Genomic DNA, 27,727 nt, shown 5'->3' with positions numbered 1-27,727 from the left:
ATAGGTTGACAGCTCAAGTCACGCTCTTCCAAAGAACGAATTGAGGCTTGTTCCCAAGAGTCAGTCACCTGGCCTCTCTAGGACTCGATGGTGTGGTAGGTAGACTTAGCTCCATAGCAACAGACAACAAACACCTCTGAACGTTTCCAATTTCACGTGTCAGCTTCAGAAAGAGGCTCGACGAGATGAACGCATGACACGTGGTAGAGAGATCGCCATATCATATGCCACTAATCCACCAACATCACAGACTAGATTATAGTCACGCTTGACTCATGACGAGATGGCAAAAGTCTGTTAGCCCATCAAATTATCAGGCCTTCTTCATTTTCAACTAATAAGTTTGACTTCAAATGCTTGTACGCCAAACGCCAGTACCTATCCCGCCAACACCAGCCAACGTCTTTGATCCACCCCCAGTAGCTTACAACCTGTATGCGTGCCAACACGTGCTTCCAACCAAGAACCGATGCCAAATATCAACCAGTATTGACTTAGTTGTTGTTCTTCTTCTTGCTCTTCTGGGTAAGCTTGCGGAAAGCATCCATGCCTCCGGCACCCAGCGGGCGGTGGTTCGAGTCACGGGCTCCAGTGTATGTGCTCTGGGGCGCGATGGTGTAGCTCGATGGCAAGTTGACCATGCGAGCCGAGTTGTTGGAGCGTGATGGAGCGAGGAAACGCTCGCGCTCAATATCCCTGGAAGACTGAGCAGGACGCTGGGAGAGGCTGAACTGCGAGTTTGCCTTTTGACGTTGAGCAAGCTTGGCGGCCCTGGAAGGACGGTTAGTACACCAGTTGGATATGTTGGCAGGGTAAACACATACTCATAGTCAAACTCGCGAGTCTCGATCTGGCGCTTCTTGTAGTCGTCAGTCCGCTTAAGAATTGGCCGACTCCATTCACCAAGCAGTCTCTGAGCGATTCGCTTGATGCTAGGCTCAGGCTTCTTGCTTCGTGTATAAAAGACAACTACTCTTCCAATGCCGCTGCTGAGGAGTGCCTCCTTCTGAACGTTGAGCTTGGCAAGAGCCGAGAAAATGTCACGTTGGATGTTGTACGCCGGAAGGGATCCGTCGTTAAGGGGCTCCAGGAAGAACTTGACATGCTGCAAAAAGTTTGTGTCGGGATCCAGGACAGCATGCTGAACATCATTGCGGTTCAGAAGGCCAGTGACTTCGGGGAGGAGCTTGAGCTTGTGGAGGGCAGGCTGGCCAGATTCACGAGCACTGTTGTCTGCCTGGCAAGCTTGCTCCATTCGGACCTTGAGATCTGCCAACAAGTCGTCGAGTTCGTTTTCGAGGTCCTGAAAGAAACTGAAGTTAGCCACGTTCACCTCCAAAATATGCCACTGTAAAAACATACAATCTCGTCCTTCTTCCTGCGCTTGGGTCCGCTAGGCTTCTTGATGGCGGCATCAAGAGCTCGGTCAATGGCCCGCTTCTGCCTCTCCTCGGGTGTGAGATTTTCCTCCTTGTCGGCTTCCGGTGTGGCAGCCTTGGCTCTGGGGCGTCCCTCGCTCTCGGCTGCGCGTCTCGATCGTCGTGGCTTCTTGCCCCCATCGGCATCATCCATGACAACATCCTCATCACGATCTCGGCGCTTCTTGTCTCGTCGACCTTCTCGAGGTTTCTTGGCGACTTCTCCCTCTGTGCGCTTTCGCTTGGTCGCCTTCAGCGTGCGAGCAACATCTTCATCAATATCGACGGGTCGGTCTTCGATATTGGCGGTTTCAGGGTCGTAATCTTCGAACTGGTCCTCGTCGACTTCGGAAAGCGCATCGGATTCACGATCAGAGTCGGCCGCCGCAGCAGCATCATCATATTCCCGCTCCTGGCCATCGTCAATGGGATCGTTGGCGCGCTCGCCAGCAGGGGAGCCTCCTTCGGACATGGTGTCGCGTCGTTGATCGCGTCGGCGACCTCAAAGACAATTTATTTATTGCGTAATCTTTAAAGGCCGTTCTTCGTAAGTTAATTCTCTCGAAAGAGTCGCGAGGGAAGAAAAGCGGATGGATGAGAAGCTTTTAGGGACAAGGTCGCAAACTCCAAGTTACAACTTTCTTTGACTCTGAGGCGCCACAGGCATTGATGAGGCGCACCCTGGTCGCTGACATAATCAGTCACTTCCCATTCCGGCAGCTGCAGCCTCAGGCAAACAGACAGCTGGAGCTTTGTTTACTTTGGCGCTGGTTGCCATTGACGATTGATGCATGCAGGTTGACAAAGGTGGCTCTTTGCGGATGACAAGCCTGTAAAAATATCATCGACCCGCACACGCAGACTTCAGACAGAATCACGACTCTCAACACTCTAACAACGAATTGGACAGTCATGGATCGCCGGACTTTCGAGGGTCCCATGGACTGGGAATATCAGGACAGCGGTCCATTTGATCCTACGAGTCCCTTTACACATGCAGCAAAGAGCAACTCACAGAATGGTTGGTGATACCTTTGGCCAGTGATAGCTGGTGTATATGCACAGCTACTGCACTATGGCAGTGGCAGGAACTGGCAACAGCTGCTAACCGTTGACCTATAGTCTTTGCATCACCCTCAAAATCTTTGCGACCGAACCCTTTTGCGAACTTGGGCACACCCACAAAAGCTCAACCACCCCAGACTTCCTTCTTTACACCTCAACTACCATCCAAAGCTGCTGCTCCGCCTTTTCGAAATCCCGCCTTCACTACTCCCCGACGGCCCTTTGAGGATCTGGCCTTGTCAGAAGCTTCTGGTGCTGAAGATAGCCCTGCTCAGACAGAGGTGTCTGACTACCCCAACGATACTCCCGAGGCGGATCGCATGAGCGACGTTACCATGAGCGGAGTCTCGAGCCCGTCGAAGGTCGACAAGTCATTTCGCTATGGCAAGTCTCCTTTCGCAACCAAGAAGCACACATCTGGGAGAGGAGAGATCAGACCGGCCCGAGACCTCTCGGTGACCGATATCATGCGCAAGAGGAAGAGGCACAATCTCGACAAGGACGTCAGCATAGTTCGCAGCCGTTGGGAAGAGTCAGATGCCGACTCCGATGATAGTGTGGCACCGAAGCAGCACCGATCTCGAGGCAAGAAGAAGGCTAAGGAGCCTGCTAGGGGTTTCGTAGGGAAGCTGTTCCATATGCTGGAAGAGCATCCCAACGCCCCCGACAATTTGTACCGGTGGATAAAGCTACTGGTCAACTTTTTCCTGGTCTCAATCTTCGTCTACATTGGTTGGTCTGTAGTGGACACTATCAGAACCGACATCTACAACGCCAACGAACTTGCACGTCTTGAGATCACGGGCAAGATCGCAGAGTGTACTAAAGAGTACACTGTGAACGGGTGCCAGAGGGAGACCCGGCCTCCAGCTCTCGACCCACTGTGTGATGCATGGAAAACCTGCATGGAACAGAATCCTGGGTCTATCATGAGGGTCAAGGTCACGGCAAAGCAGATTGCTGAGATCATCAACGAGTTCTCAGACACAATGAATCTGAAGGCCTGGGTAAGAGTTTTTAGGAGAGATATTACGATTCCCATACTAATTCGGCGGACAGGGGTTTTTCTTCGCGATCCTCATCTTCTGCTCAATCGCAAACAACTTGGTATTTGGCGGCTACGCCAACAAGGCACCGGCGCCCGTTCAGTCACAGCCGGCCACTGTAACTCATGATGCTTCAATGCCTCCAGAGAGTGGCCCTGGATTCATGTGGATTCCTGTTCAGACGCCTAGAATGCAGCGACATAGGATGCTCGATGAGGGTACGGACACGGATAATACGCCGCCCAAGATGAAGCCGATTCTGGCGGCACCTTATACACCTTCTGGACGCCGAAGCCCAAGCAAGGGAGACCGGTCACGAAGTCCAGTCAAGTACAACCGAAGTCCAAGCAAGGGGAACCGTGACCCCTTTGCATAATGGCCGTTTAACATGGGAAATCACATGGTAATTCTTCTATGTAAAGTCGAGGGACTGTATAATAGCATGGCATTGTTTTGGGTGCATACGACTGGTGGCAGGTCAGGGTGGTGTTTTGAAAATGGGGCCCATTGTATACTCTAGCATTTTGGTCTGTCGAGACAAGTTGACAGATATCTCAAGTGTCTTACCAAGCAATGAAAAGACGCATGCCTAACACAACAGCATCAGCTGAGGTTCCTGTGAATCGCAAGACCCTACCAAGACCGTGAGCGGGGATTGGCGTTGCAGCGCAACGTCATGATCGAAGCTGAAGTGGTTGGATACTGAAGCGAGGTAGAGGTGATGACGTATTGTGGGGTAAAAGGAAGAGGGGCACACTGCGCGAAGAGTATCAAACTTGGCGAGGGAGCATCTGATACAGCGCTACAGATGCAAGAGACACAATGCTAGGACACTCTGGGGTTTCCGAACTCTACAGGAGAGCGCTAGAGGCTGTCTGCGGTCTTGGCAGCGGTGGGCTGTGAAGCTGTCAAGTAGAGCTGCCGACAGCGACGCCAGGGGAACGGCAGGCAACCTGGGCTTGTCGATCAAAGCAAAGCCCTTCTTCACCACCATCGCTTGGGAGCAGCGTCCATCATGGGCCACTAGCATCCAAATAGCTTCGAAGGAAGGCCCCTCTGACATCATTCTACATGGACGCAAACCACAGGAACCCCGTTGAATTCGCGAATGGGGTCAAGGCGGACGGGTTGGTTTCCAATTTCGACAAAGAACGGAACGGCACATGGGATTGATAGACATGGGTATTTGATGTGCAGGTTGCCAGTGCTGGAAAGGATGTGCATGAGCCTGGGAGGTTCCGTGATGATCCAATTGGACAGTTTGGACGATTGGGGGCTGTGATGGCACATGGAAATTGGTGTAAGCCTTGTCAAGGGACGATGAAATGTTTCAGTGAGTGTAAAACAATTGCGATCTATATGAACTATTAAAAGTGTTGAAAAACCTCAAAGATGAGGCATAAACTGAAGGAGTAACAGGAAAAAGGACCAGGATGGGGGATGACCAATCACCATCTACAGTGATGATTTCCTGAGTTCATGGCCTAACGTTGGTTGAAACATGACATCCAATTCAAGATTTGCGGTATCATATGCATCGAGATTTTCACATACCTCCAGCTACTACCTCGACCTCTAGCTCCAGAACTAGAGGGATACACACGCAGCACCTCGAGAAAAAAAAACAAGCTTCGCCTTCTCTACGGAACCTAAAGCGGAAAAATCCCCGTCCTTCCACGAGGAATCGCAAACCTAGATACCACTCTTGAGACTCGTTCCCCTCAATCTCATCATCCTTCATCCTTTCCCTCTTCTTCCTCTCCACTCGCAACTAGGTCATCCGAAGAGGAGCGAAACGAGACCAAGTGACCCGCCTGGAGCTAAACATCGCCAGCTCCACGAGACGATGCATCGTGAGACGAGACCCGGACATCGCGATCGACTCGTTGACTGAGAAAAAACGACGCCAAGCCTACCGAGAACGAATCGGGGATAACAAGGACGGGTCGCGACAGAAACAGACCAGGAAGAAAGAGTCAAGAGTGAAGCCAAAAGAGGAGCATCGCGCTATCCAAAAGCTTCGCCGTGATTCCACCCTGCGTCTAAACCAGCACGAGGTTGGCTTGGACTGGATGCGACTACTTCCTTGGTACTCCGTACCTTCCAAGGACAACTACCGCTATCGCATTCGCAATCGAGATCGGAATCACGGTCCTTTTTAATTCCTCGAGAGATTCAATTTCTTCCTTCTCTCCCATCGCTTCCGCTTTTCCAACCTATCCTCCTCTTCTTTCACGCGCCAGCTTTTGATAGTTGCCAGTCCGCGCCGTGCATGGGCCACGGCAAACGGCGACTGCCACTGACGGATACCCACTGGACCATCACCGAATTAAACGCCGCCCAAATCTGTTTCCCGGCTGCGGAATCATCGTCCTGCAGTACGCGAAAACGACGGGGAGTGAAGAGTGGCATTGTGCGCGCTTGAAAGCGCCGTCACCCCTGGCCTTTTTGATCGCCTACGTCTCTCTCTTTCTCCCTTGCTTGACTCGTAGGATCGGCGAATTGCTTCTCCTACCCCTGCACGCCAATCCGTCAGCTGTGAGCTTCGCAGCTCACCTCTACTAGGCTCGGTATAACCACCAGCTAGCTCTCTGCTAAGGAAAAATCACCCGACGCCCGATTCTCCGCCTCCGAGCCCAGCAATCGCGACTTTATTACAACTCGATCTGATTCGATCTCGAGAGCTTGGACCATTCTAAACGGTCGCCTCCGCCTTCACGATTTCCCCCACCACAGAAGGTGACGCGAAAGCAGAAGGAGGAGCTACCGCTACCCAAGCTGCACCGACAATTGCTCCGGAAGCTTTGGTGGTTGGTAGGAGAAGCAAGAGAAGCAGCTCCAGCTCCAGCTCCAGCTCCAAGCTCAAGCTTAAACCCACCATCACGATCTTTCCTCGCAGCATGTCAGACTGCGCCGCAGCGTCCTTCAACATCGTCCCTCCGAGACCTCATCACGCCGCATTTCCCCTGAGCTGAAGGTCGGAATTCGCAAACTTGAGACGACGACACCGATACTTTCATTCGAACGAATCTATTTCCTCTTCTTCAGCGCTCGTCGACGGCCTTCTGGCAAGGCCTAGAACGTGCGATGGACGTGGACAGCGCCCCTTCGGGGGGCCACAACCAGCAGCACCCCAGCTCTGAAAGCACGCCTCAAGGTCAAGGTGCTCAGGCGGGAGCTTCGGGAGCTCCATCCCAGGGCAACCCAACCCCCACCTCAGTCCACTCCTCTAATACAACTTCAACCGCCTCGGGAGCCGCAAACCCAATCAATCATTCGCAAAACTCAAAGCGCCGTCGTGGCTTGGGCGTCGTGACACCCAATGCTTGTACAGAATGTCGCAAGAAACGCGCAAAGGTATGTGGTGCAGCGGATCGCCTCATCTCATGATATGCTTCACTTGAATGCCCCTCTTTACTAACACTCATCACACCATAGTGTGACGGCGGAAAACCATGTGGGCGCTGTAAAGGACAAAAAGACGTCGAATGTGTTTACGAGATCCCTGTACGACAATCGAAAGAAAACCTGCGGTCCGAGATTGAAAACCTCCGCCAACGGCAGCGTTCTAGCGATCAAGTCATTGCTGCGCTCGTCCGACCAGATCTTTGGGAGGAGGTCCTGACCCGGCTTCGTAGTGGCCAGTCTGTTGAGATTATATCAGAATGGCTCGGTGGAATTCTACCCTCAGGCGGAGGCGCAATACCTTCATTCGCCCCGAGAGCTGAAGCGCCTACTATGGGCCCTGTTGCTGGTTTTCCGGGTGGTGGGCTTGGAACATTGGCGGCCATGAGTCTCGGTGTGAACCCTGTGGCAGCGCCACAGGGTTCGCTGAGGCCTGAGATGGGTCAGCATAGTCCTTGGCACTTCTCTTCTCATAGCCAGGCTGGATCGACTCGAAGCAACTCACACCCAGACGTCATGAACTGGACGACGGATCTTAGAGGGCCGCCGCAGACTCGAGTAGGATCATGGGCGGAGGGCATACATCCAGACCAAATGTCAGACGGCCTACCAAGGTATCGCGGCGTCGAGCAGGTTCTGTCACCATTGAACGAACCTGAGCTGCGAGCGCCAGCAACCACATGGACGAACATCACTCAGGACATTACCCTCGTACAACACCTCTTGGCGCTCTACTTTTGCTGGGAGTATCCTACCTTTGCCTCGTTAAGCAAGGAACACTTCCTGCAAGACTTTCAGGATGGGCGATATCGATACTGCTCGCCGATCCTGATGAACGCTCTTCTGGCCCTGGGCTGTCGATTCTCGACCCAGCCCATGTCGCGTGCGAATCCTAACGACCCCTACACATCTGGCGATCACTTTTTCAAGGAGTCGCTGCGACTATTCGCTCAAGAGACAGATCACCACTCTCTGACGACGATTCAAGCGCTCGGTATAATGTCAATTCGTGAAGCCAGCTGTGGACGAGACTCGGAAAGCTGGTATTATGCAGGCCAAAGCATCCGGCTTGCCATTGAGATGGGACTCCATCGCATTCAGGATGAGGGTGACGAAGATGAAATCGCAGTTCAGTCGGCAACCTTTTGGGGAGCATTTGCGCTGGATCAGTGAGTTTATTGCTCCAAGATGATGTGTCTGTTGCTAATCTGTTTCCACAGCGCCTGGTCCCTCGCCACGGGCTCATTGCCTCAGTGTTCCTGCTTCCCTCACCTACCACCGAAGCCCGCGATAATAGGAGACATCGAGGCTTCTCTGTGGGTGCCGTACACCGACGACGGTGAGTCAAGCAGCAACATTTCGCTTCCGACGAGTCTGACGATCGCAGGGGCTCCGCTGCAACGCTCATGCCAGCAGCCATCTAATGTACGATCCGTGTACAAGTGTTTTTGCGAATTGAGTGTGCTGGTTCACCGATCTCTGTACATTCTACACTCTCCGGGCAGGCCCCTGACATCTAGGGATCTGTTGGACATTTACACTCAGTACCTGAACTGGTATGATCGGATACCAGAGGTGCTGCGGCTGGGGCACAATTTTACCCCAGCCGTTTTATTTGCCCAGTGAGTGTTGCAAAATATCGACCATGGCGGAATGGGTTTGCTAATTAGCACAGCATGTACTATCACTTTGCGATTCTACTCCTTTTCCGACCCTTAATTAAGCTGCGGATCATTGGATCCAAAGTCTCGCCGCGAGACGTTTGCTCTCAGGCAGCAGACGCTATCCAAGGCCTCTTGAGGTCATATTCATCTCTATACACCTTGCGAAGAACCCCATCCTTCGTCCCCTACTTTGTCCTCACATCAGCCATCATGCATTTGGCTGTTGGGGCGACAACGGTCAAGTCGGATGACGAGGACGACGACATGGAGAGAGACATGGAGAGGGCAGCCAAGATTGACCCTCATGTGGTGGAATCAATTACTCAGGGGATCGCGGATCTCACCGAAATGGCTCCCTGCCATCACTTTGCCGAGCAGGCTCTCAACATCCTACGCTATCTCGCCCAGAAATGGGACATCGAAGTGGGCATCAGCGGCGACAAGCTGACAGCAGAAGAGTACGACCGGCTGGTGAAGCCGCACACAGGAAGCCTCAACTTCTTTGCGCCCAACGTACGCGAGGGGGACATGATGTGTCAATGGGGTACAGGACAGTTTCTTGCGGGAGGTGATGATACGGCCAATGTCAAGAAGACGGGGGATAGTATGGAGAACCCCCTCTTCTGGCCATTCCCGATGCAAGGGCGTCCTATTCTGCCGAGCGGCAAAGAATTGGAACAGGCAGGCTTTGCGGTGATATGAGAATCCTCGGTGCATTCTTTCATGGAGGACATTCTGCTCTTGTTTTGTTATTCCTTTGCGATTCTGATATCCAGGAATGTAGAGTACGGGATCATGCCTGGTGCCTTTATCAGGCGAACCGGGGGGGATGGCAAGCGGGAAGGCATTGCTCGGCGAAAGGGAGGCTCAGTCTGCGAGAGTATTCCCACCGCGGCTGGCAAAAGCGATTTTGGCGACATGCATATGAAGGGACGATACTTGTGTAAGAGGAGGAGAGATTTAAGTGGCAACGCAAGATATGGGCCATGGTGTTTTTGGATGGTTGGGTTTGAAACACGATATACCCTCAGGCAGCATTTGAAGTTTGTAAAATATGGCCACTATATGTTTGCCTTGAGTGATTCCATCGACGGGAGCCTTATTTCGGCCTTATGAAGTCGTGAGTAGAGTTGCTTTTGAGAGACAGGCAACAGTCTATTCTCCTATCCTGCTGTCCAAGATCAGCTGTCCTGAAGGACAAAATGGCTCCTGAAGAGGTCTCATCTCGTAACCTCAGAGTTCCAGAGTCAACAGGCTGCCATTTGGCTTAAGCGGCTTTCTCTTTCTGAGATTACTCCATCTTATTCTTAGGCAGCTTAGGAATACAGTTGTGAGAAGATAATCATAAGGATCATATCATACATAATGAGGCAAAACAAGAACAGAGCTGTATTACATTTACATATAAGTAGGCGCAAATTAAAGGAATCGTGATTACTTCTTGCCCTTGCCCCTTCGCTTTCTAACTCCCGCGGCGGGCCCATCTTCTTCGCTCTCCTTCTTCACATCGTCAACCGTCACATCGACGATGTCGTCGCTGGAAGTGGTTTCCTCTTCAGCGGCAGCATCCATGGCCGCATCGAGCACCTCATTCACGATACGTTGGCCCTCATCCATCTCTCCGTTGAGCGCCCCGCACGACATGCACCTCCAGGAACCCATCTCGGCGAGGGTCTTTGTTCCAGGAGGGGCTTGGCCGTTGACGAGGCGGCAGGACTGACAGATGAGCACGATGCGGTTCTTGGGAGCCGTCTCGTCTTCACCGAGGAGGACGTCAAAGATGCGGTCGTACCAGTGGGTTTCGGAGGTCGAATAGGAGGAGTAGGTGCTCGGTGGGGGATTGGGCGTGCTGGGGAAGAAGGCCGGAGGAGGGCCAGAGAACTCGGCATTGGGCGCAAACTCGGCACTGGGTTCCAAGGGATTCGAGGCGGGCATGGGGCTACCGGCGGGGGGACCCTCTCGGCGCTGGATATTAGCCGTAGGAGGAGGCGGCATGCGAGTGCGGCCCGGGACACCCTGAGCAGGGCCGCCGCCTGGCTGGTTCTTGCCGTCCATCTTGTCTTCGGAGTTGTCTTCGGCGCCGCCCTTCTTCTTCTTGCCCTTTGTCGGTCCTTCGCCGCCGTACTTCTCGATCAGCTCCATGGTGGAGTCATACTTGGTGGCATCCTTGAGCTTCTGAATAGTCTTTGCGCGCTCCTGTTGGTGATCCTTGAGGCGAGCGCTAAGGCTCTCGATGCGAAAGTTGTAGTAAGCGGCGAGGGTCGTGCGAGTAGTGTAGATGCTGTCATTCTCGTCAGTGCCTCCAAAGCAACCACGGGTCTGAGGAGCTCACAGCAACGGTCCGCTGCACAGGCCGGTCCATTCGTATGCGCCGAGGTTCTTATATCCGACAACGAGCAGCAGGACGATGGCGTAAACGAGGTAGGCAAAGGAAAGGTAGAGGGTCCAAAGAACTCGGGCGCGGCGGGAGTTGGATCGGACCTTGTCGAGGGAGGCCTGTGTGTCGGCGATCTTGCTAGAGAGCGAGGAAAGGGTCTTTTCGAAGTCGGCGGATTCGCCCTGGCAAAGAGTTTAGCTAGCTGGAGAGAGAGGGCGGAAGCGACGGACCTTCCAGGGCCAAAAGGCCACCATTTTGACAGCGGGGAGCGTCTAGAGCATGTGAAGTGTGTGAAAGGAGTGGGCGCGATCGAGATCGACAAGACGAGTAAAAAAGAGGGGAAAACAAAGGAAACAAGAAGAAAGCGCGTCGTTGCTCAGTAAAGAAGAAAAAAAGATGGCCAGATACGAGTTTGGCGGTGAAAAGAAGAAAAGGTTGTCAAAGTCGAACAAGACGAATGAATGGTTTGTTGGAAAGGTAAGAGTTCCAGTGAAGCTACTACGTACACTGAGGTGGCCAGGTGTGTGACCTCATTGAGCTGTGCAGGCGGGTCAGGAAATAAACGAGACAGAACACTCTAGCTCCAAGGTCATGATTATGCTTGCATAAAAAGGAGTAAAATAATAGAATAATATTAAAGAAATAATGGAATGTACTAAAACTCTCTTCTTTTATTTTTCTATTCTTCTTACTATCCTTAGAGTATGATATGCTCATTCTGTTGCTTTCGTTCGTATCCTTTTTATTGACCTGCCCGCGTGTCATGGAGCAAGGGCAAGCTCATGTGGACAGGGGTCAGCTGCGGGCTGCAGCTCCACCAACGAGATGACCTTGGAGGCAAAGGACAACACATGTCACATTGGACGATATAGTTTCTTGCAGTATGTTGTTCTTCTATCGCATGTTTATACTCTATAAAGAGCGAGAGAAGATAAACAAACAGCTTCTGGCCTCGGACGCGTTGGACAAAGCTTACGAGTCAAAGCGGCCAATAGGAGCAACGCAAAGCGGCTTACAAGAACACAAGTCATGAAGAGGTGGATTGAACTGTGCAATGAAACCCAGTCGTCCCTTGGATTCTAGTTATGAATATACGAGGGTTTGGTTCAAGTCCGAGTGTCATAGGCGAGCATCAAGTGCGTGTCAGATATCTATTGTCAAACATATTTGGTTCCTCGGTAGCATTGCCTGTTTCTAGTTTGTGCAACTTTACGCAGTCCGTAAGCTGATGTGAGTTGAGAACCTGGTCTCCTTAGCTTCCACTGTAACGAGGACCATGATGCACTCGAATGAATCCATGCTCCAAACTTGCAGCTCAAGCCACTGATAAGGCCGGATATGCGCTGTGGGCTGTACTATGCGGTTCTGGGACTTGACGTTTGAGAGTTCAAGGCTTCATAGAGTGCATTCAGACTCGACGGCATCCTTTAGCCTCGAGATGGCAATGAAAAGGATCATAGAAAGGGATAGGATGGTGGTTGCGATCATAAACTGAGGATGAATGATACGGGGCTTGGCTCGCTTGAGTGCCATACGACGCAAATTGTTGGGCTCACTCAGGGGCTCGCAACATATCTTTCCAAAGTACTATTTGATGTCGAGTGAGGGAGAATATGCGACTTTGCGTATATTTACGGCCTCACGAAATGCGAAAGCAAACTTAAACAATTGCGCCAAGGCTCCAATCCATGACGAGAAACAACCTAGCTTCAGTGCTGGACCCTTGAACGCGATGTTGGAATAAGGTGCACAGCATTTAAGCCACAGTGAGGCGCTGAAATTGTAGGGAACACGTGGAATTCTTTGGGGCGGGAGGGTGCCCCAGCCACAGGGAAACGCTTCGGCTTACCCCAGAATTAGCAGCGACGGCTACTGTACAGAAGGGCAAGTACCTGTCTGTCCCTTGGATTAGTACTCCTTTCAACAAGTCATCACCAACACTCTCTCAAAGTCATGAGGGCGCTTTTTTGAGTTGCTTCCTTTTTCCTCGTCGCAACTCTTGACCTCCTTTTCTTGCTTTCTATCCGTTCCCTTGCCTTCTTTGTTGCCTTATCGCCTGCGCGCGTCCCTTGGTCATCGCCAGCTGCTCCTGAGACGTTGCATTTGACCCAAGGGAGCCGCCATCATGTTCCAAGTAAGTTCAACCACTGATACCTTTCCTCCAACGACTTTGTAGCTCTCCTTGAAACTGTTCAGCCGACGACTGACATCTCCCTAGCGATTCAAAAGCGCCATCGATCGGACCATTGCCGAGGAACAAGCCCGCCAGCAGTCAGCTTCCCAATCGAGAAGCCCCTCCAGAACAGCCTCGACGTCGTCGCGCAAGGCTAATGCCTCCCCAACGAAGCGCGATAGAGCAAAGAAGGCGGCGGCCGATGCAGGCGACGCTGTGAACCCTGACCCCGCCGTCTTTGAGGCTGCTTTTGTGATCGACGACAGCGACGAGCCCAGCCGAGCCGGCACCCCGAAACCACCAGGTGCAGCCGACGAAGCAAAGGCCGAGAAATCGACGGAACAGACCAGCGGATTGGATGACAAGCCTTCGGAGACCAAGGATGACTCTGCCACGGACAAGACTTCCGAAGGTGTTGCAGACGCGCCAGCTGCCAAGCCTGAGCCGCCAGCAAAGCCTCAAGAGCTGACCCCGGAGATTCGCCAAAAGCTGCGCAAGCTGGAGAAGCTCGAAGCAACATATCCAGGTAGGTTGCGATACTGGGAGAGTGACACAGTGGTAAGCAGAGTGCTGACAGGGGTTCAGAGTTGCTACGGTCTTATCGTGTCGCCCATAGAAGGGCCACTGCCATCGAGCCTTTCGAGAAAGCGCTTCGTGAGAACACGCCCTTGACATCCATCGGCGACCCCGAGGCCCTCGTGGAATACCTGAACCAACTAAACCTCCGAAGCGACATGGTAATGGAGGAGCTGAAGAAGGTGTCCGCGGACAAGGATGAGCTACTAAAGAAGCACAACGAAGCCGAGGAGAAGGCCAAGAAGCTTGAGGAGGAACTGGAGACGCTAAAAGCTGGCAACGCCGATCAACCCAAGCCCGAAAGCGCAGATAAGTCTGAGGACGCCCAGGAGGAGGAGCCAGAGGAGGCCGCTCCTGAGAAAGCCAAGTCACCGGTCGCCTCTGTCATCGGCATGTTCTCGCCAAAGCACCGAGCTCAAAAGTCCGTTTCCGAAGTCACTGAGTCCAAGGAGTCGAGTGAGGAGTTCTTCTCTTACGACGACGAGTTCCCCCAACTCCAGGCTGAGGTTGCCTCGAAGTCCGAGGAGATTGAAGATCTCAAGGCCAAGGTAGAGAGTCTGCAGCAGGAGCTCGCCACTGTCAAGGAGAACAGCGATGGACTTGTTGAGAGCCTCGAGAACGCAACTCGGGAGCTCAGTGAGTCCCGTGATGCTGTATCAACTCAACAATCTCTTCAAACTCAACTAGAGGCGCGAAACAAGGAGATTGATTCTCTAAACCAGCGACTACAAGATGCGCGAGCACAGCTCAAGAAGCTTGAAGAGGAAAAGACCACCCAGACAACCAAAGTTGAGGAGATGGAGGCTTCACTTGCTACTTCAGACAAACGGGCGAAGGAGTTGGATGCGGAGCTTACCAAGGCTTCCAACGCAAAGAACATCTCCAAGAAGCTTATCGACGACCTCAACACTCAGATCAATGCCCTGAAGAAGGAGAAATCTGAGAGTCAAACCAAGATTGACGAGCTGACCAAGAAACTCGAGACCCAATCTACTCCCCCAACTCCCACCCCCACTGTGACGCCCACGCCTGCACCTTCGCAGCCTCCTGCGGCCCCAGCGGCAACGGGCGGCGGTAAGAAAAAGAACAAGAAGAAGAAGGGCAAGGGTGGTGCTGGTGGTGCTTCTGCTCCCGCTCCGGCAGCTGAGGCCGCTCCGGCAACCCCTGAGCTAGCGCCTGCAACTCCGGTCGAGACACCTGGAAACGCAGCACTTGAGGCAGAGATTGCCCAGCTCAAGGAGGAGGTTGCCGAGAAGGACAGCCAGATCGAGCGTCTAAGCAAGAAGCGCAAGACAGAGGAAGACTTGCGGGAGGAGATTGAGACTCTGGAGGAGAACCTCCTTACCATTGGCCAAGACCACGTTGAGGCCAAGGAGAAGATCAAGAGCCTCGAGGCCGAGAAGGTTGAGCTCAAGGCGCAGATTGTCGACCTTGAGAAGAAGGTCAGCTCATCTGCATCTGATGCTCAGGCGAGCTCCAAGCTTCAGGGCGAGATCGACAACTTGAAGACGGAATATGACGACCTCAAGGAGAAGACAGCTACTCTACAGGCTGATCTCGGCGCTGCCCAGCAACTTGCGCAGAACCGATTCAAGGACCTCACAGACCTCCGAGAGGTGCTACAGAAGGCGCAGCCAGAGCTCAAGAGCCTGCGCCAAGAGTCTACTACGCTCAAGACTACCAAGGAAGAGCTTGCGACCAAGGTCAAGGAGCTCAAGGACATGGAGAAGCGAGAGAAGGATCTGAAGCGAGATGTGGAGCGAGCCCAGAAGATTTCATCGGACCGAGAGACAGAGATCAAGGGTCTACAGGAGAAGTTGACAGCCGAGACGAACGCCAAGCTCCAACTTGAGAATGCTCAACGAGTGTCGGGACGAGACCTCCGACGATCAGAGGCTGAAAAGGTCGAGCTTAGTGCCAAGGCAGAGAAGGCAGAGCGCGAGCTTCAGACGGTGCAAGAGGAGCTTGGCAAGCTGCGGCCTAGAGTGAAGGAGCTTGAGGAGCAGATGCACAAGCTCAAGCGAGAGAAGACGGCAGCGCAAGAAGAGGTTGACTTTAAGGCGCAGCAGTATGTCAACGCCCAGGGTCTGCTGAGTAGCATGCGAGACCAGACGGCCGAGATGTCGGTGCAACTTAAGGAGTCCAAGTCACAGGCAGAATCACTGGAAGAGGAGCTGGCCGAGGTGCAGCGCCTACTCCAGGAACGTACTCGCGAGGGTGAGACGATGCGACGACTGTTGGCCGACGTTGATGAGCGTGCCGACAACAAGGTTCGCGAGATGAGATCACGGATGGAGGCAGCAGTCGAGGAGCGTGATCGAATCGAAGATGAGTCAAGCACACTGGCACGACGCAAGACACGCGAGACGGAGGATCTGAAGCAGAAGCTACGGGATCTGGAACGCGAGGTCAAGACACTTACACACGAGCGAGATGAGTTGGAGCACCGAGAGAAGGAGTGGCGTCGTCGACGAGAGGAGCTAGAGTCGGTTGAGGAGAAGGCCGAGGCCGAAGCTTCAGAGCTCCGATCGACATCATCACAGCTTCGCGCGGCACTCGATGCATCAGAGAACCAGGTGCGCGAGGTGGAGAAGCAACGGGCCGAGCTACGGAGAATGCTCGAGGAGTCCCGACAACGATACGAGAAGCTGTCCAAGGACCTCAAGGCGGCGCAGACCAAACTCGTTGCCAGCTCAAGCCGGAGCTCTTTTGACTCGGTGCGAAGCGGTAGCAATGGATCACCTGCGGCGGCTGGAGGAGCTGCGGACACGGCCTATCTCAAGACGATCCTGCTGCAGTTCTTGGAGCAGAAGGATACCAAGCTTAGGGCCCAGCTTGTGCCGGTGCTAGGCAAGCTATTGCGATTTGACAAGTAAGTTATAACACTGAAAACGTACCTTGATGACTTTGAACTAACGGTTGTGTAGATCGGACGAGCAGAAGTGGACCAAGGCAGTGCAACATATTGAAGTTCGATAGACGATGGATGGTATGGGATGGCGTTGATAAACTGGGTACAGCGCCAGGCAGGCTTGTAATGTGAGACAAGGACGGAATCAAGTGTAGTATTATTGTGATAAACCAACGAGGCAAAGGGTGTCTCGACCGTGTAAGAGGGAGTTGGTGTTGGAAGCTCAAACCAGAGCTAACGAAAGTTGGAGCTTTTTCTTGTGTTGGTGTGGATGTGACTACACCACCGATCTATACAGAACCAAGAACCTCTAGATATCAGGTCCATGTTTCTTTGTAATCTTTCGTTTGAGATCGTGATTTCTCTGTTGATAGACATGGGCTTTGCCAAGAGTTCGAATCATCATCCATCATGGTGACCCCACGTCGACGTCATGACGACTCTTGCAGCAGCCATGAACACCACAAGGATCGTTTCCTCCGGTGTTTTCGTCATGGACTTTTTACGCAGAGACAAGACCGTCATTTGAGGTGAGTGAGGTCGTCATTGGCGTTTGAGGGGAAGAACTACAAATACGAGGCCGTTGTCTTTGATGGAGGAGTAGACCATGTTGTTTTCTCGACTTTTGGGTATTACTCCACGAGTAACTCTATACAGCAGAAACTCTTACTTTACGAATTGTTCAAGACCTTTTGGAACTAGTTTTGTCAAGTTTGTTCCATCCATCATGTCGAATACGCAGCAGCAGGCTAGTGGTGGCTCCAGGAAGGACTTTTCGAGGGAGAGTCTGTTTGACCTCTCTGGAAAGGTTGCCCTCGTTACTGGTATGTTACACCTTTTACACTTTGTATCACTGCTGACTCTTCTAGGCGGTGGATCCGGTATCGGTCTCATGGCTACTCAAGCCCTTGCTGTCAACGGAGCAAAGGTATACATCACGGGCCGTACAAAGGAAAAACTCGACCGCGTCACCGAACAATACGGGAAGAACATCTCTGGAGAAATCATTCCTATCGTGGGCGATATCAACACCAAGGATGGCGTGCAGAAACTCTACGACGAATACTCTTCCCGCGAGAACTGTCTCTGTATCCTTGTCAACAATGCCGGCGTCTCGAGCAAGTCGATGCAAGTCGAAGCAAAGACGGCACAAGAGATGCGTCAAAACATCTTTGAAAACAAGGATAGCACGTATGAAGATTGGGCGGACACGTACAACACAAACGTCACGGGGCACTTTTTCATGACTGCTGCGTTTTTACCACTTTTGCAAAAGAGCAGTGAGAAACATCACGGCTGGAGTTCAACCGTCATCAACATCACAAGCATTAGCGGCATGATTCAAAAAGCTCAGCATCACTTTGCCTACAACGCATCCAAAGGCGCAGCTGAGCACTTGACACGCATGCTAGCTAGTGAGATAGCAGGCAACAAGCTCAAGATTCGCGTCAACGGTATAGCACCGGGTGTATTTCCCTCCGAGATGACGACTGAAGGAAGCGATGAGGCGCAGAAGAGCAGTATCCCGAGGGAAAAGTATGCGGAAAAGGTCCCTGCTGGAAGACCGGGTAAGGATGAGGACATGGCGCAGGCTGTACTGTTTTTTGCTACGAATCAGTATCTTGTTGGACAGACGCTTGCTGTTGATGGTGGGTATACGATTGCGGCGGGTATGTAAAGATGGTCACCGTGATCAACTGTGAGGAATAAAATTGTGTTGTTGAGTTTTTTTCAAGCATGAATTAGTTGTGATTCTGCCTTGGGAATATGCACGGGAAATGAAGACTTTAGGCAACCCGATGCCTAGCTCTCCCTCCAAGATATAAGCCAACTCAACCTCTCTCTCAACCGAAAATTTCACTTCAACTTCCCAGAAAAAAATGTACAGAACTTACACATCCTCTTCAACTTGAAAAATGTGCAGAGCTTACACATCCTTCAAAATCTACTCCTGCGGAACCACGGGTCAAAAACAATCCTTCATGGTTCAACCGTGCAGCCAAACAGACGAGCCTAACCATATCGTGAAGGAAGTCCCGATGGGTTCGAGTAGAGTCAGAGAGCGATGCGGAAAGTATACCTGCGCAATCTGCCGTGATACAGGTAAGCCTTTTCATCCCGAGTGTGAGTGTTATTAAGATTACTAACTCAACTGTTTGCCAAGAAGAAATGAGGGTTCCAATTATGCATCATGAGATGAGATGATAATATTAATTTAAGCTTATGATAACCTCAAATCCTCATCAAATGCACAACAAGCACTCCTCCAACATCATCTCCTGCACATCACCAAAAGCCTCATCAAGCCACAACGCCACAACCGCTCCTCAATCCATTTTCCTTTCTTTTTTCCTTTTTTCCTGCTCTCCACTAAATACGCTCCCGTTCTCCACCTCGGTAACCAACTTTTCACCGACCCTCACCACCCTTGTCATCCCCATCTCACCTCTCACACACACTCCCCAAGGGGTTAAAACTGTAAAAAAGTACCTCATCACCATTGTTTCCGGTCAAGGTACTTACTCTCTAAGAGTACTGCCCCCCTCCCCCCCACTGCAACGGCGGCAGCACCCGTCCTCGCATCACAGACATGCCGCAACCCAGAAATTCCCAGATGGATGGCTCACGCTTAACCTCTAGAGGAAGCGACCAGCACCCAGCCCCGACGTAGCTGCAACCGTAGGGCTGAGCCAATTCTGATCGAGGTCCCTACGTGCGTTGAATCTGTTACATGGGCCGAGATTCAGCAATTGCTTGCATCTCTACCCTTCTCCCTGTCCATCCCATCCATCATCACCACCCCAACTCGTTCCTCCGTCCACCCGAGTCATCCTCTCGGCAATGGCCTAAAAACTTTTCACACAACCCAAACACCAACATTCACTCATCACACATCACAATGGCAAACCAGACTAGTCGTTGGGCAAAATATCAGTATTTCTCATCTAAAAATTCTCCTGTGTGGCTAACTGATCCCTCCCTCGGGACAGCGGGTTGTGCCACTGTCCCTCGACATCACCCACACACTGCCAGCAACAAGACTCCCCTCGGCACCATCCTGTGGATCCGAGGTTCAAGTCACCATTCAATCTCCTCCGCCCCTACTGAATATCACCCCTGATAAATTCCAATAAAATGGTTCCGCGCTCCTCAGCTGCCGCTGGGAGGGACCATGTCACAAAACGCCGTACATGCAACCTCTCCCTGTCCATATATCCCCTCGCCCCAAACACTGGTATAGAAAGAAACATGACTTCAGGGGGCGAGATGAACAGGAGGAAAACAAAATAATAAAAGGGGGAATAAAAGGTGGAGTGGTGTGACGTGATCGCGCAAGGGGTCAGGTGTATCGCACTCCGGGTATCATGGTGAGAATTCCCTAATGCTCTGGTGTATCGTTCAAGAACTGTGCCGTGATGCCAAGTAGTGCCCGTGGTGTCATGCAAGCAAAGACAAGGGAAAAGAAAAGAAACAGAAACCAGCCAAGACCGCTGACTGTAACCGTAAAAAAGGGAAAAACATAAGGAAAAGTGCCCAAACAGGGCAGCCAGCTGGGCGCACTATAGTGTTTGCAACTCCCGCCGGAAAGGGCAAGTCATCCAAATCGGATGAAACACGAAGCCAAGTCGCTAGATGCAATGCTCATTCCCGTAAGCCGTAAAACAAATGGTCGTGACTAAGTAGAGATGTTGTCCCCAAAGGGTTCTCGTGATTCGTCAAAGTTTGGTGTGTGGGGTGAGTTCCGCTCACAGGTACTGACGAACCCAGTCGGTGTCGAGCCAACCAACCCGGTCAAAGGCAGTCCAAAGCTTGGAGGCCTTGTTGACATCGATCTTGCAGGCCTGCTGCGCATCCGTCTTGCGGAACTCCTTGTTGTTGCGGAGGCAGAGGAGTCGTCGCTCAAAGATGCGTCGCTTGCTGGTCAGGTACGTAGCGCAGTCCAGTCGCAGATTGCTGGCGAGCGACACCTCGTCGGGGTGCAGAAGGTTGGCATGAGGGTCGTTGCTCAGGTCAACGGGCTGTCCCTTCCAATCCACCTTCAGACTGTTGGGTCGGTTGGGCAGCGAGTTCAGAGGAGGGCAGTAGTCGGGAAGCGCCCTGAAGTCCTTGTCCTCACGGTTGGGGGCCACGACCCGACGAGAGGGCTCAGGCGTGGCACTAACACGTGGAGCAGGTCGAATGGGGCCGGTGGTGGCGGCGCCGGGGTGGGTACGGATCGGTCGCGGGGCAGACTGGGGCTTCTGGACCCGGTCACCGCGCGCCCGGTTTGGCTTGGTGGCAGCAGGCTTAGCGGCGGGCAGGATAGTATGGTATCGTTGGGCATGGGCGCGGCGGTCAGCCTCGAGGAAGGCTCTCTCCTTGAGAAGCCACTTCTTTCGGTTGGCTGTGTAGTGCTTCATGACCTGAGATCGGAAAGTGAGGGCGAGCTCGTACTCTTCGCGCTTGGGTGGGATCACTCCGGCGAAAGAGGTAGGAGATCGGGCGCGAACATGGTCGTCGACAATGCGGCGGTGGTCTTCGAGTTCGGCGGGAGCAAAGAGAGGAGTCTGAGCTGGGCTGGAAGGAACTTCCTCGGCAGGGTACAGAACGGGGTCCTTAACCTGGTGAGGAGGAGTAGTGGGAGTCTCGGCCGTCGACATCGCTTTGCTGTAAGGAGAGATGGGAGGAGACATTGGCATTGGGTGCTTGCTCGAGTTGTTGGAAGTCGCAGGCTTGCTAATGTCGGATTGATGATGACCGTGGTTGAAGCTATCGTGAACCTGATCCGGAGGCGACATCAAGCTGCTAAGATCATACTTCTTGGAGGCCATTGAAGAAGCAGGATGGGCAGGAGGGCCCATTGAGTTGAGCGCCTGGGCGCTGTGAGGCGCGTTCGTCGCCATTGTGGTGTTGTTTGTGTTGATTGATGGAAGTTGATGAAAGGGGGAAGAAAACAGAGAAGAGGAAGAGAAGAATGGAGACGACGTGAATTGAGTCGGTTTGTTTGACGAACTGTTCTTGTCGAATGTGGTGGAAGGTTGCATGGCGCAGGTATACACAGAGTATGGTTTGTCAGCCATGAATGGACTGCCGTCGCAGAACAGACAGTGACGTGGATTGCTTGTGGCGAAGCCCTTTTTAGTTCCAAAAAGGGACGGCGGATGCTCGCAATTAATAGGTCCGACAGCTTTCAAACAAGCGGCCGACTCGGTGTGAGTCTTTCTTTGCGACTCGTTTGCCTTTGCCCAAAGTGTGTGTAAGTGCGCTGTCAGTGACTGGGTGGGCGCCTAGTCCAGAGTAGGCAGCAACGGGGCGGGCGAAGACTGGGGGGCGAAGGCGGCGAAGGCGGAGTTTAGGCCGGACAAAGTTGAGAGTGGGGGGGTGAGATCTCCGAAAGAACCTCCTAGTCGCTAGGTGAGTGAGATGTGAGGAGTAGCGTAATAGCGTAGGACTGTGGATTTAGGCGGCGGAGTTTGTGTCGGTGTTTGGCAGTGATTTGGAATCGCTCCGGTACAGTTTCAAGAGTGCAAGAGAGGTTTCGTTCTTGTAAACCAGAAGAGTGAAAGGGGGAAGGGGAAGTGACAGGCTTATTTAGTCCTGAGTGATTCGAGAGTGTGTAAGTGCAAGTGTCAGTGCTGTTATGGGTATGGGGTGATATGATTGTCTCGGCGCTCAGTAGGGCGGGGGTAGGGGTCCATTCAATGGGCGACAACCGTATGACAGGATGTGGTGCAGCGCGGTGCAATTGTCGCGACGACGGGGCATTCGGATTTCAAGATGGGCGAATAACAAGCACCATGGGCAGAGAGAGGCGCAATGGGGGCTCGACACACGGCCGATTCTGAATCCCAGCGAGACGAGAAGGCCCAGAGAAGCCACAGAAGGCCAGGGGTTGTTCGATCTGTGGGACGGGCACCGTACCAGACCGTATGACTTTTGAGGGCAATGACTCTCGAGCCAGCCTTCCAGGCACTAAGTACGGCCGCGACCTGACGACTTTTGGGGGTCGCCCGAGGGTTTGATGATGTGGCAGAGCGGCAGCCCGGGCCAGGTTGTGCGTGGTTGCGACGGGGATCTGGGGACCTGGGGACCGCGGACGGGAAGCCGATTCGACTCGACTCTGATGCCTTCCAGGATGAATCCACGAGATGTTTGAATTGGCTCTGGAGGGGTCTTGTTGTCGCAGACAGACCGAGAAATTGGCTGATTGGGGGTTTTGATTGATCGATTGATGAATGAATGCTCAGTTCACACTGAGGTCCTCGCGGGGGGTCCAGAAGCAAAAGGGCAAAAGGGCAGAACGGTTTGCGCGCGTGTGCGCATATAGAGCCACACACACGACAGTAGACGCACACCAAGGCACGCAGGAATTGAGATGGCAGACACCGCAAGTTAGGCTTTGCTTTTGTGTTGGGGACAATGCAATACGCGTCAACAGTCTGCGCGGGATTACAATGGATGGTTGCGGAAGAGAAAGAGGAGAAAAGAGGAAAAGGGGGAGAGATCCGAGAGAGATGTCGAAACGTCTCGTCTCGCCTGCCTGCCTGCCTCGGTGACAAACCAAGCCGAGAGCGATAACGGACCGTTCCCCTCAACGGTTTCCAATCGGGAATGGATTGGGTCGCAACCGACTCAAGCTTCCGTCAAGTTAGGGGACCTTTGGAGGGACCGCTTCTCGCAGTGACAACTGTGCGCGCCCAGCTCGACAGATTGATTTGATTGATTTGCTAACAAGCTGGCGCAGACGTCTCTGGGAGAGGGGGCGTATGTGGGGGGCAGTGGAACGAGATATCGATTGATGCTGATGATGATGCCGGTGGCTAAAACGACGCAGCGGGGGTGCGAGGAGATGAAGGGCCCATCAAGCAGCTGCGATGCTCGTGCGATGTTTTGAGAGTCGCAGAACGGACAAGAAGGAGGAGGAAGAGAAAGAAGAGGAAGAAGGCTCACAAAGAGGCGCGTCAAGGTTGATGAATGAATTTGCGACTACGGAGTCGGTACTTCCAAGCACTTACTAAACGGGCAGCCTGGGGACCTCCATCCATCACAATCAATCACTCTCACCTTCAGGACTGGACTCAGACACAACTTTGTGGCGTCCAGCAAGGAAAGACGGGAGAAGAGGGAGGGGGTCGGGGGAGGGGTGTTCTGGGGCAGCGGCGTATGCGCAGCAAAGGAAACGTGGTTTCTCTCAACCAAGGCGAAATGTGACAATGCAACGATGCCAGATTTGTGATTAGAACACACCTCCTGTCTACAATGGCCCCCAATGCCTGAAAGGCTGCTGCCAATCGCCCAATTGACCCACTCCCTTCAGCGGCCCTTCAGCCCCCCTTTCCCCTTGCGCCAGGTTCCCAGGGCTGGACTGGCTCGTTCCTTCCCTCCCCCAGCGACTGCCTGCAGGCTGCTGCACTTGGCCTGGAGGAAGGGTCTGGTCTGCTGCAGTTCACGGGCTGGGCTGAGCTGGGGAGGAAACGTTCAATCCCACCTCATGCTCACCACCACGTATCTACCTCCACGCTGAGCTGAGCGCATCGCCTTGGAACAGGATTTTCTGATATCTGTCGCTTCAACAACAGTCCTGACTTGAAATTGGGGGGGCTCTGGAAGCATTGAAAGAAGAGCAGTCCAATTGCCTTGTCCCGCTACGTCCACTCCCTCCATCTCAGCAGTCATGTGTGGTTGCGCAACCGAGACACCACAGTCCAAGCGGTCATCAGGGACCTGCCATTAGCCACGGGAGGGGTGCGCCTGCCCGGTGACCATTCCCAAAATATCCCACCCTCTCTCGACTGAGGTGTGGCTGCCGTCTTCCATCTTACCTGTCTTGGTGTGTCGTCTGTGGGCAATGCAATCCATCCGTCGCGCGACGGACGGGAGACACTTACACCCCTCTTTCTCCTCCCCGTCTTTCAGCTCGCTCTCAATTGCGAGCCATTGCTCGACGCTCTTGGGTCTCTCGGTTTCGCTCTGGGGCATTGTCCAATCTCCTGTCCGGCCTCTGCACCAGGCAGTTGGAATTTTGAATTTGCCTTTTTTCCGTGCATGCGCACGCAGGCAGGAACTGAGCTTGCTTCCTGTGTACACCAAGCACAAAGAACCCCTTGTGCTAATAGTGTGAGTGGAGCGAATGACGAAGCGAGAACGGACGGTCAACGAGACAGTTAATGACAGTCGCAGGCAGAGCAACTTGAAGCGAGACGAGCGAGCGAGGGCAAGGAGCCCGAACCCAGCTCAAGAACGACAATATCCAGTACCATGCTATAGACGGCCGAGCGAGGCGAGGCGCAACGGGACAGAGACAAGGCCCCCCAGGTTCCACGGGTAAATATCCCCACGGCGCATCCCATCTCATCCCACGGCTCATGATTGTCTATCCAATGGCTCCATCTTCAAGGGCATACTGCCAGGGCAATTGATGCGCATTAGTGGCCGCTGGAAGCACCGACTGCATCTTCACCTTGCCTTGCTCGTAACAACTTACAGCTAGGCGATGAGGCCGGCGGCCAGTCGTCGGGCCAAGCAACCAAGGAATTGGCGAAGCTGGCGGTCCAATTCGACGCGCAGGCAGTTCGTGCGCCATCCAGGCCTTGGTATGCGACATGTAGGTACACATCCCATCTAGCCCGCCGAGCCATTCATCTCATCGACCGAGGCGCTCGTGGCTTGGTCAGGACGGGCAGCGTCCACGAGGCCCGGCGCCAAATCTCCCCAACCCAGCTAGTTCCAAGACAAGTGTCATGGCCCATCTCGCTGTTCCTACAGAAGCCCCGGAGAGACGTCGTAGATCTGGGCTTGTCGGCGGCAGATGCGCGTCCCCTACATTAAACACATGTCCATCGCGTCGTCGATCGTCCTCCCCATCTCGACTTGTTCTGATGAGGCTTGCAACCTTGGGATCACACGAGAGTCCCGCGACACCATTATCCGTTATCTAGACCACGCTCCCACACTCACTCGCTCGTTCTATCGCTCGGCTCTTGCTTCTCGCTCCGTCTTCCTCGTCGTCACCACGGCCGATGCCTGCTCTGGTGATATTGATCCTGTTACCCCTCCTTTCTCACGGTCTAGGACGAATCATGGTTGCTCCAGGAAGAAGACCTAAAATAGGGGGGGCGTGTGCCCTCTGCGTGTGACGGTTCATGTCTTGAATCAGCCCCTCCTCTTTCACGTCTTCTCGCTGCCCAACGCCCAATTGATCAAGAACGCTGGGCGCCAACTATGGGCTCTCTGGCTGGCTGACAGTAACGGTACGGCATCTTGCTTGCGACAGACTGTCACCTCACCGTTTGTCTGACTTGCGGTCTGGATTCAGCAGCGTTTCCCCTCTGGCTTTGCCTCACCTCTGCTGCACCAGCCTCAATTATTTACCACAGCTGCACAATGACTCCCTTCCTGACGAGCCAAGTGGCACTCTGCAAATTGACCTGCAGGTATTGAGCATTGACGCCTGTAGGTTATGCCTTTATTGAACTTTCAGGGCGGCACACAGACATGTCGGTTGCCTCAACTCTAGTAGCCCTCCTCGGTGTAAGAGAACTCATTGACGGTTCCTTTGTGGTAAGCCTGTGGCTTCAGTGCGCTGCCACGCTGCATCTCGTCAATCGGTCCCGCTTCCGGATTTCCAGACCCTTTGTTTGGGGTCCTTGAGAGTTGCTTCTTGGGGAAACCCAGGGAAGAACCCCCACCGCGGCCGACACGACGCCGATGTGGCTCACCCGATGGCCGGTGCTCATTTACACGGATCCAATGTCGGATGTTTGCTCGTCGACCCAACAAACCATGGGATCTTGTCGTGCGCAGAGAAGACCGAATTGGCCGCAGCCGACAACGGGCGCAAGACGCGGGCACTTGGCAATTGTCAATTGATAACGTCCAGCGCAAGCGCTTCCCTCCAAGTGACAGGCAACGAGGTGACAAGACGAGGCGAATTCAATTGGAAGTCTGTCGCGCCAGGCTGCGACCCCCGTGGCAAGTTCCTTGTTCCATGTCCCGTCGCGTCGTCGTCAATCATCCAAGGGCTTAATAGGGGCCCGCGTGACAGCTGGTCTGAGCCATGGAGGTTCTGGAGTGATAAAGCGCAGCCTGGTTCTCGGTGACCTCCAATGGAATTCGGGGAGGGTCTCCGAGTGGCCAAGGTTGGGATACTTGCAATCTGACGGGCGGCCTCACAAAGTGTTTGGGTACCCAGACTGGAGCACTTTGGAGACACCGCCACCAGGTTCAGGTTGCTGTCCCTCTTTCCAGGATTCCAAATTCCAATGCCTCGTCGCTCAGTTATTGACTGCCCTGCTGTATGCGTATACACTTCGTGCAGCATACCCAACCTCTGGACTCTCTCGCAGCGCATCCCCCCACACCGACGAGATGTGAGTCACAGGATATGGAGAAGCAGGCTGGGTCTGCCTCAGAAGAGCACTAAAAGAGGCCGAAACAAGGCCTGGCGCCAAGTCATGTCTGGCCTAGCGTGCTGGTGTGCATGGGGGCGCACTCTTGCATGGGACAGGGGGGCGTGGGATGGGTGAGGGTGATGGGCATGGGCATGGGCATGGGCATGAGCATGGGCGGTGGGCTATCGATAAGGAGAGACTCCCGTCCCGTACTGGGGCTCTGGGGCTTCTGGAAGTGTTGCTGATTGGTGACCAGGGCGCTTGAGGATCGAGTTGTTGTTGATGGGGGATGGGATGATGGCATTTCCATGCCCGCCGAAAGCCAACGTCATCATCTCTCGATGACATGAGACGGACCTGTGCTTGTTGGACTCTGTGAGTTGCATTAGGTGCTGTGGTCCATGTGTATGTGGGCTCATAATGTGTGGAGAGGTTGGTCGGTCAGTGTCAAGATGAGCACAGGGCAGACGGTACAGTACAGTACAGTGCTGTGCTGGACTGGAAATGCGACAAGGCGCCATCCAATGTCAGCGTGCGACAGCTTCGCATTGGACCTCGTCGCATTCAGGCTCTCTGGCGCATTACGAATTACGCACTGCACAGTGGCAATTTTAACTAGTTTTCGGCTTTTCCCATGAGGAATTAACCATGTCCATTCGGATTTGACGGAATTTGTTTAATTATTTACGCCGGTCGACTTGAATGCGCCGGACACGGTCGGA

The 27,727-nt window shown here is 53.3% G+C and overlaps 7 protein-coding genes across 7 annotated transcripts; 4 read left to right on the top strand and 3 right to left on the bottom strand.

Annotated features, from left to right (window-relative positions):
• Positions 1–494: 494 nt before the first annotated feature.
• Positions 495–1,890, bottom strand: NECHADRAFT_36879 (uncharacterized protein; the record flags this gene model as incomplete). The annotated part of the gene is made up of 3 exons (XM_003040955.1): positions 495–771; positions 825–1,303; positions 1,363–1,890. The coding sequence occupies 3 exons, from the start codon at positions 1,888–1,890 to the stop codon at positions 495–497; spliced, it is 1,284 nt and encodes a 427-aa protein (XP_003041001.1).
• Positions 1,891–2,289: 399 nt separating this feature from the next.
• On the top strand, positions 2,290–4,047 carry NECHADRAFT_59551 (uncharacterized protein). Its single transcript, XM_003040991.1, has 3 exons — positions 2,290–2,439; positions 2,541–3,490; positions 3,543–4,047. Exons 1-3 carry the CDS (start codon positions 2,331–2,333, stop codon positions 3,903–3,905), a joined length of 1,422 nt encoding a protein of 473 aa, XP_003041037.1. The 5' UTR covers positions 2,290–2,330; the 3' UTR covers positions 3,906–4,047.
• Positions 4,048–6,616: 2,569 nt separating this feature from the next.
• NECHADRAFT_92211 (uncharacterized protein) lies at positions 6,617–9,300 on the top strand (the record flags this gene model as incomplete). Its single annotated transcript, XM_003040990.1, has 6 exons — positions 6,617–6,886; positions 6,968–8,103; positions 8,155–8,273; positions 8,322–8,370; positions 8,440–8,556; positions 8,610–9,300. The coding sequence occupies 6 exons, from the start codon at positions 6,617–6,619 to the stop codon at positions 9,298–9,300; spliced, it is 2,382 nt and encodes a 793-aa protein (XP_003041036.1).
• A 658-nt stretch (positions 9,301–9,958) lies between these two features.
• NECHADRAFT_59547 (uncharacterized protein) lies at positions 9,959–11,229 on the bottom strand (the record flags this gene model as incomplete). The annotated part of the gene is made up of 3 exons (XM_003040954.1): positions 9,959–10,879; positions 10,931–11,157; positions 11,206–11,229. The coding sequence occupies 3 exons, from the start codon at positions 11,227–11,229 to the stop codon at positions 10,033–10,035; spliced, it is 1,098 nt and encodes a 365-aa protein (XP_003041000.1). The 3' UTR covers positions 9,959–10,032.
• Positions 11,230–13,100: 1,871 nt separating this feature from the next.
• On the top strand, positions 13,101–16,703 carry NECHADRAFT_78274 (uncharacterized protein; the record flags this gene model as incomplete). The annotated part of the gene is made up of 4 exons (XM_003040989.1): positions 13,101–13,109; positions 13,194–13,674; positions 13,734–16,596; positions 16,652–16,703. 4 exons carry the CDS (start codon positions 13,101–13,103, stop codon positions 16,701–16,703), a joined length of 3,405 nt encoding a protein of 1,134 aa, XP_003041035.1.
• Positions 16,704–17,270: 567 nt separating this feature from the next.
• Positions 17,271–18,313, top strand: NECHADRAFT_67785 (uncharacterized protein; the record flags this gene model as incomplete). The annotated part of the gene is made up of 2 exons (XM_003040988.1): positions 17,271–17,459; positions 17,505–18,313. Exons 1-2 carry the CDS (start codon positions 17,363–17,365, stop codon positions 18,311–18,313), a joined length of 906 nt encoding a protein of 301 aa, XP_003041034.1. The 5' UTR covers positions 17,271–17,362.
• A 2,068-nt stretch (positions 18,314–20,381) lies between these two features.
• On the bottom strand, positions 20,382–21,518 carry NECHADRAFT_92207 (uncharacterized protein; the record flags this gene model as incomplete). Its single annotated transcript, XM_003040953.1, has 1 exon — positions 20,382–21,518. One exon carries the CDS (start codon positions 21,516–21,518, stop codon positions 20,382–20,384), a length of 1,137 nt encoding a protein of 378 aa, XP_003040999.1.
• Between the last annotated feature and the right edge of the window lie 6,209 nt (positions 21,519–27,727).

This window comes from Fusarium vanettenii (assembly GCF_000151355.1).
Source record: "Fusarium vanettenii 77-13-4 chromosome 3 genomic scaffold NECHAsca_54_chr3_4_0, whole genome shotgun sequence".
NCBI classification, from domain to species: Eukaryota; Fungi; Ascomycota; class Sordariomycetes; order Hypocreales; family Nectriaceae; genus Fusarium; species Fusarium vanettenii.
This window is presented reverse-complemented; position numbering and strand designations above follow the sequence as displayed.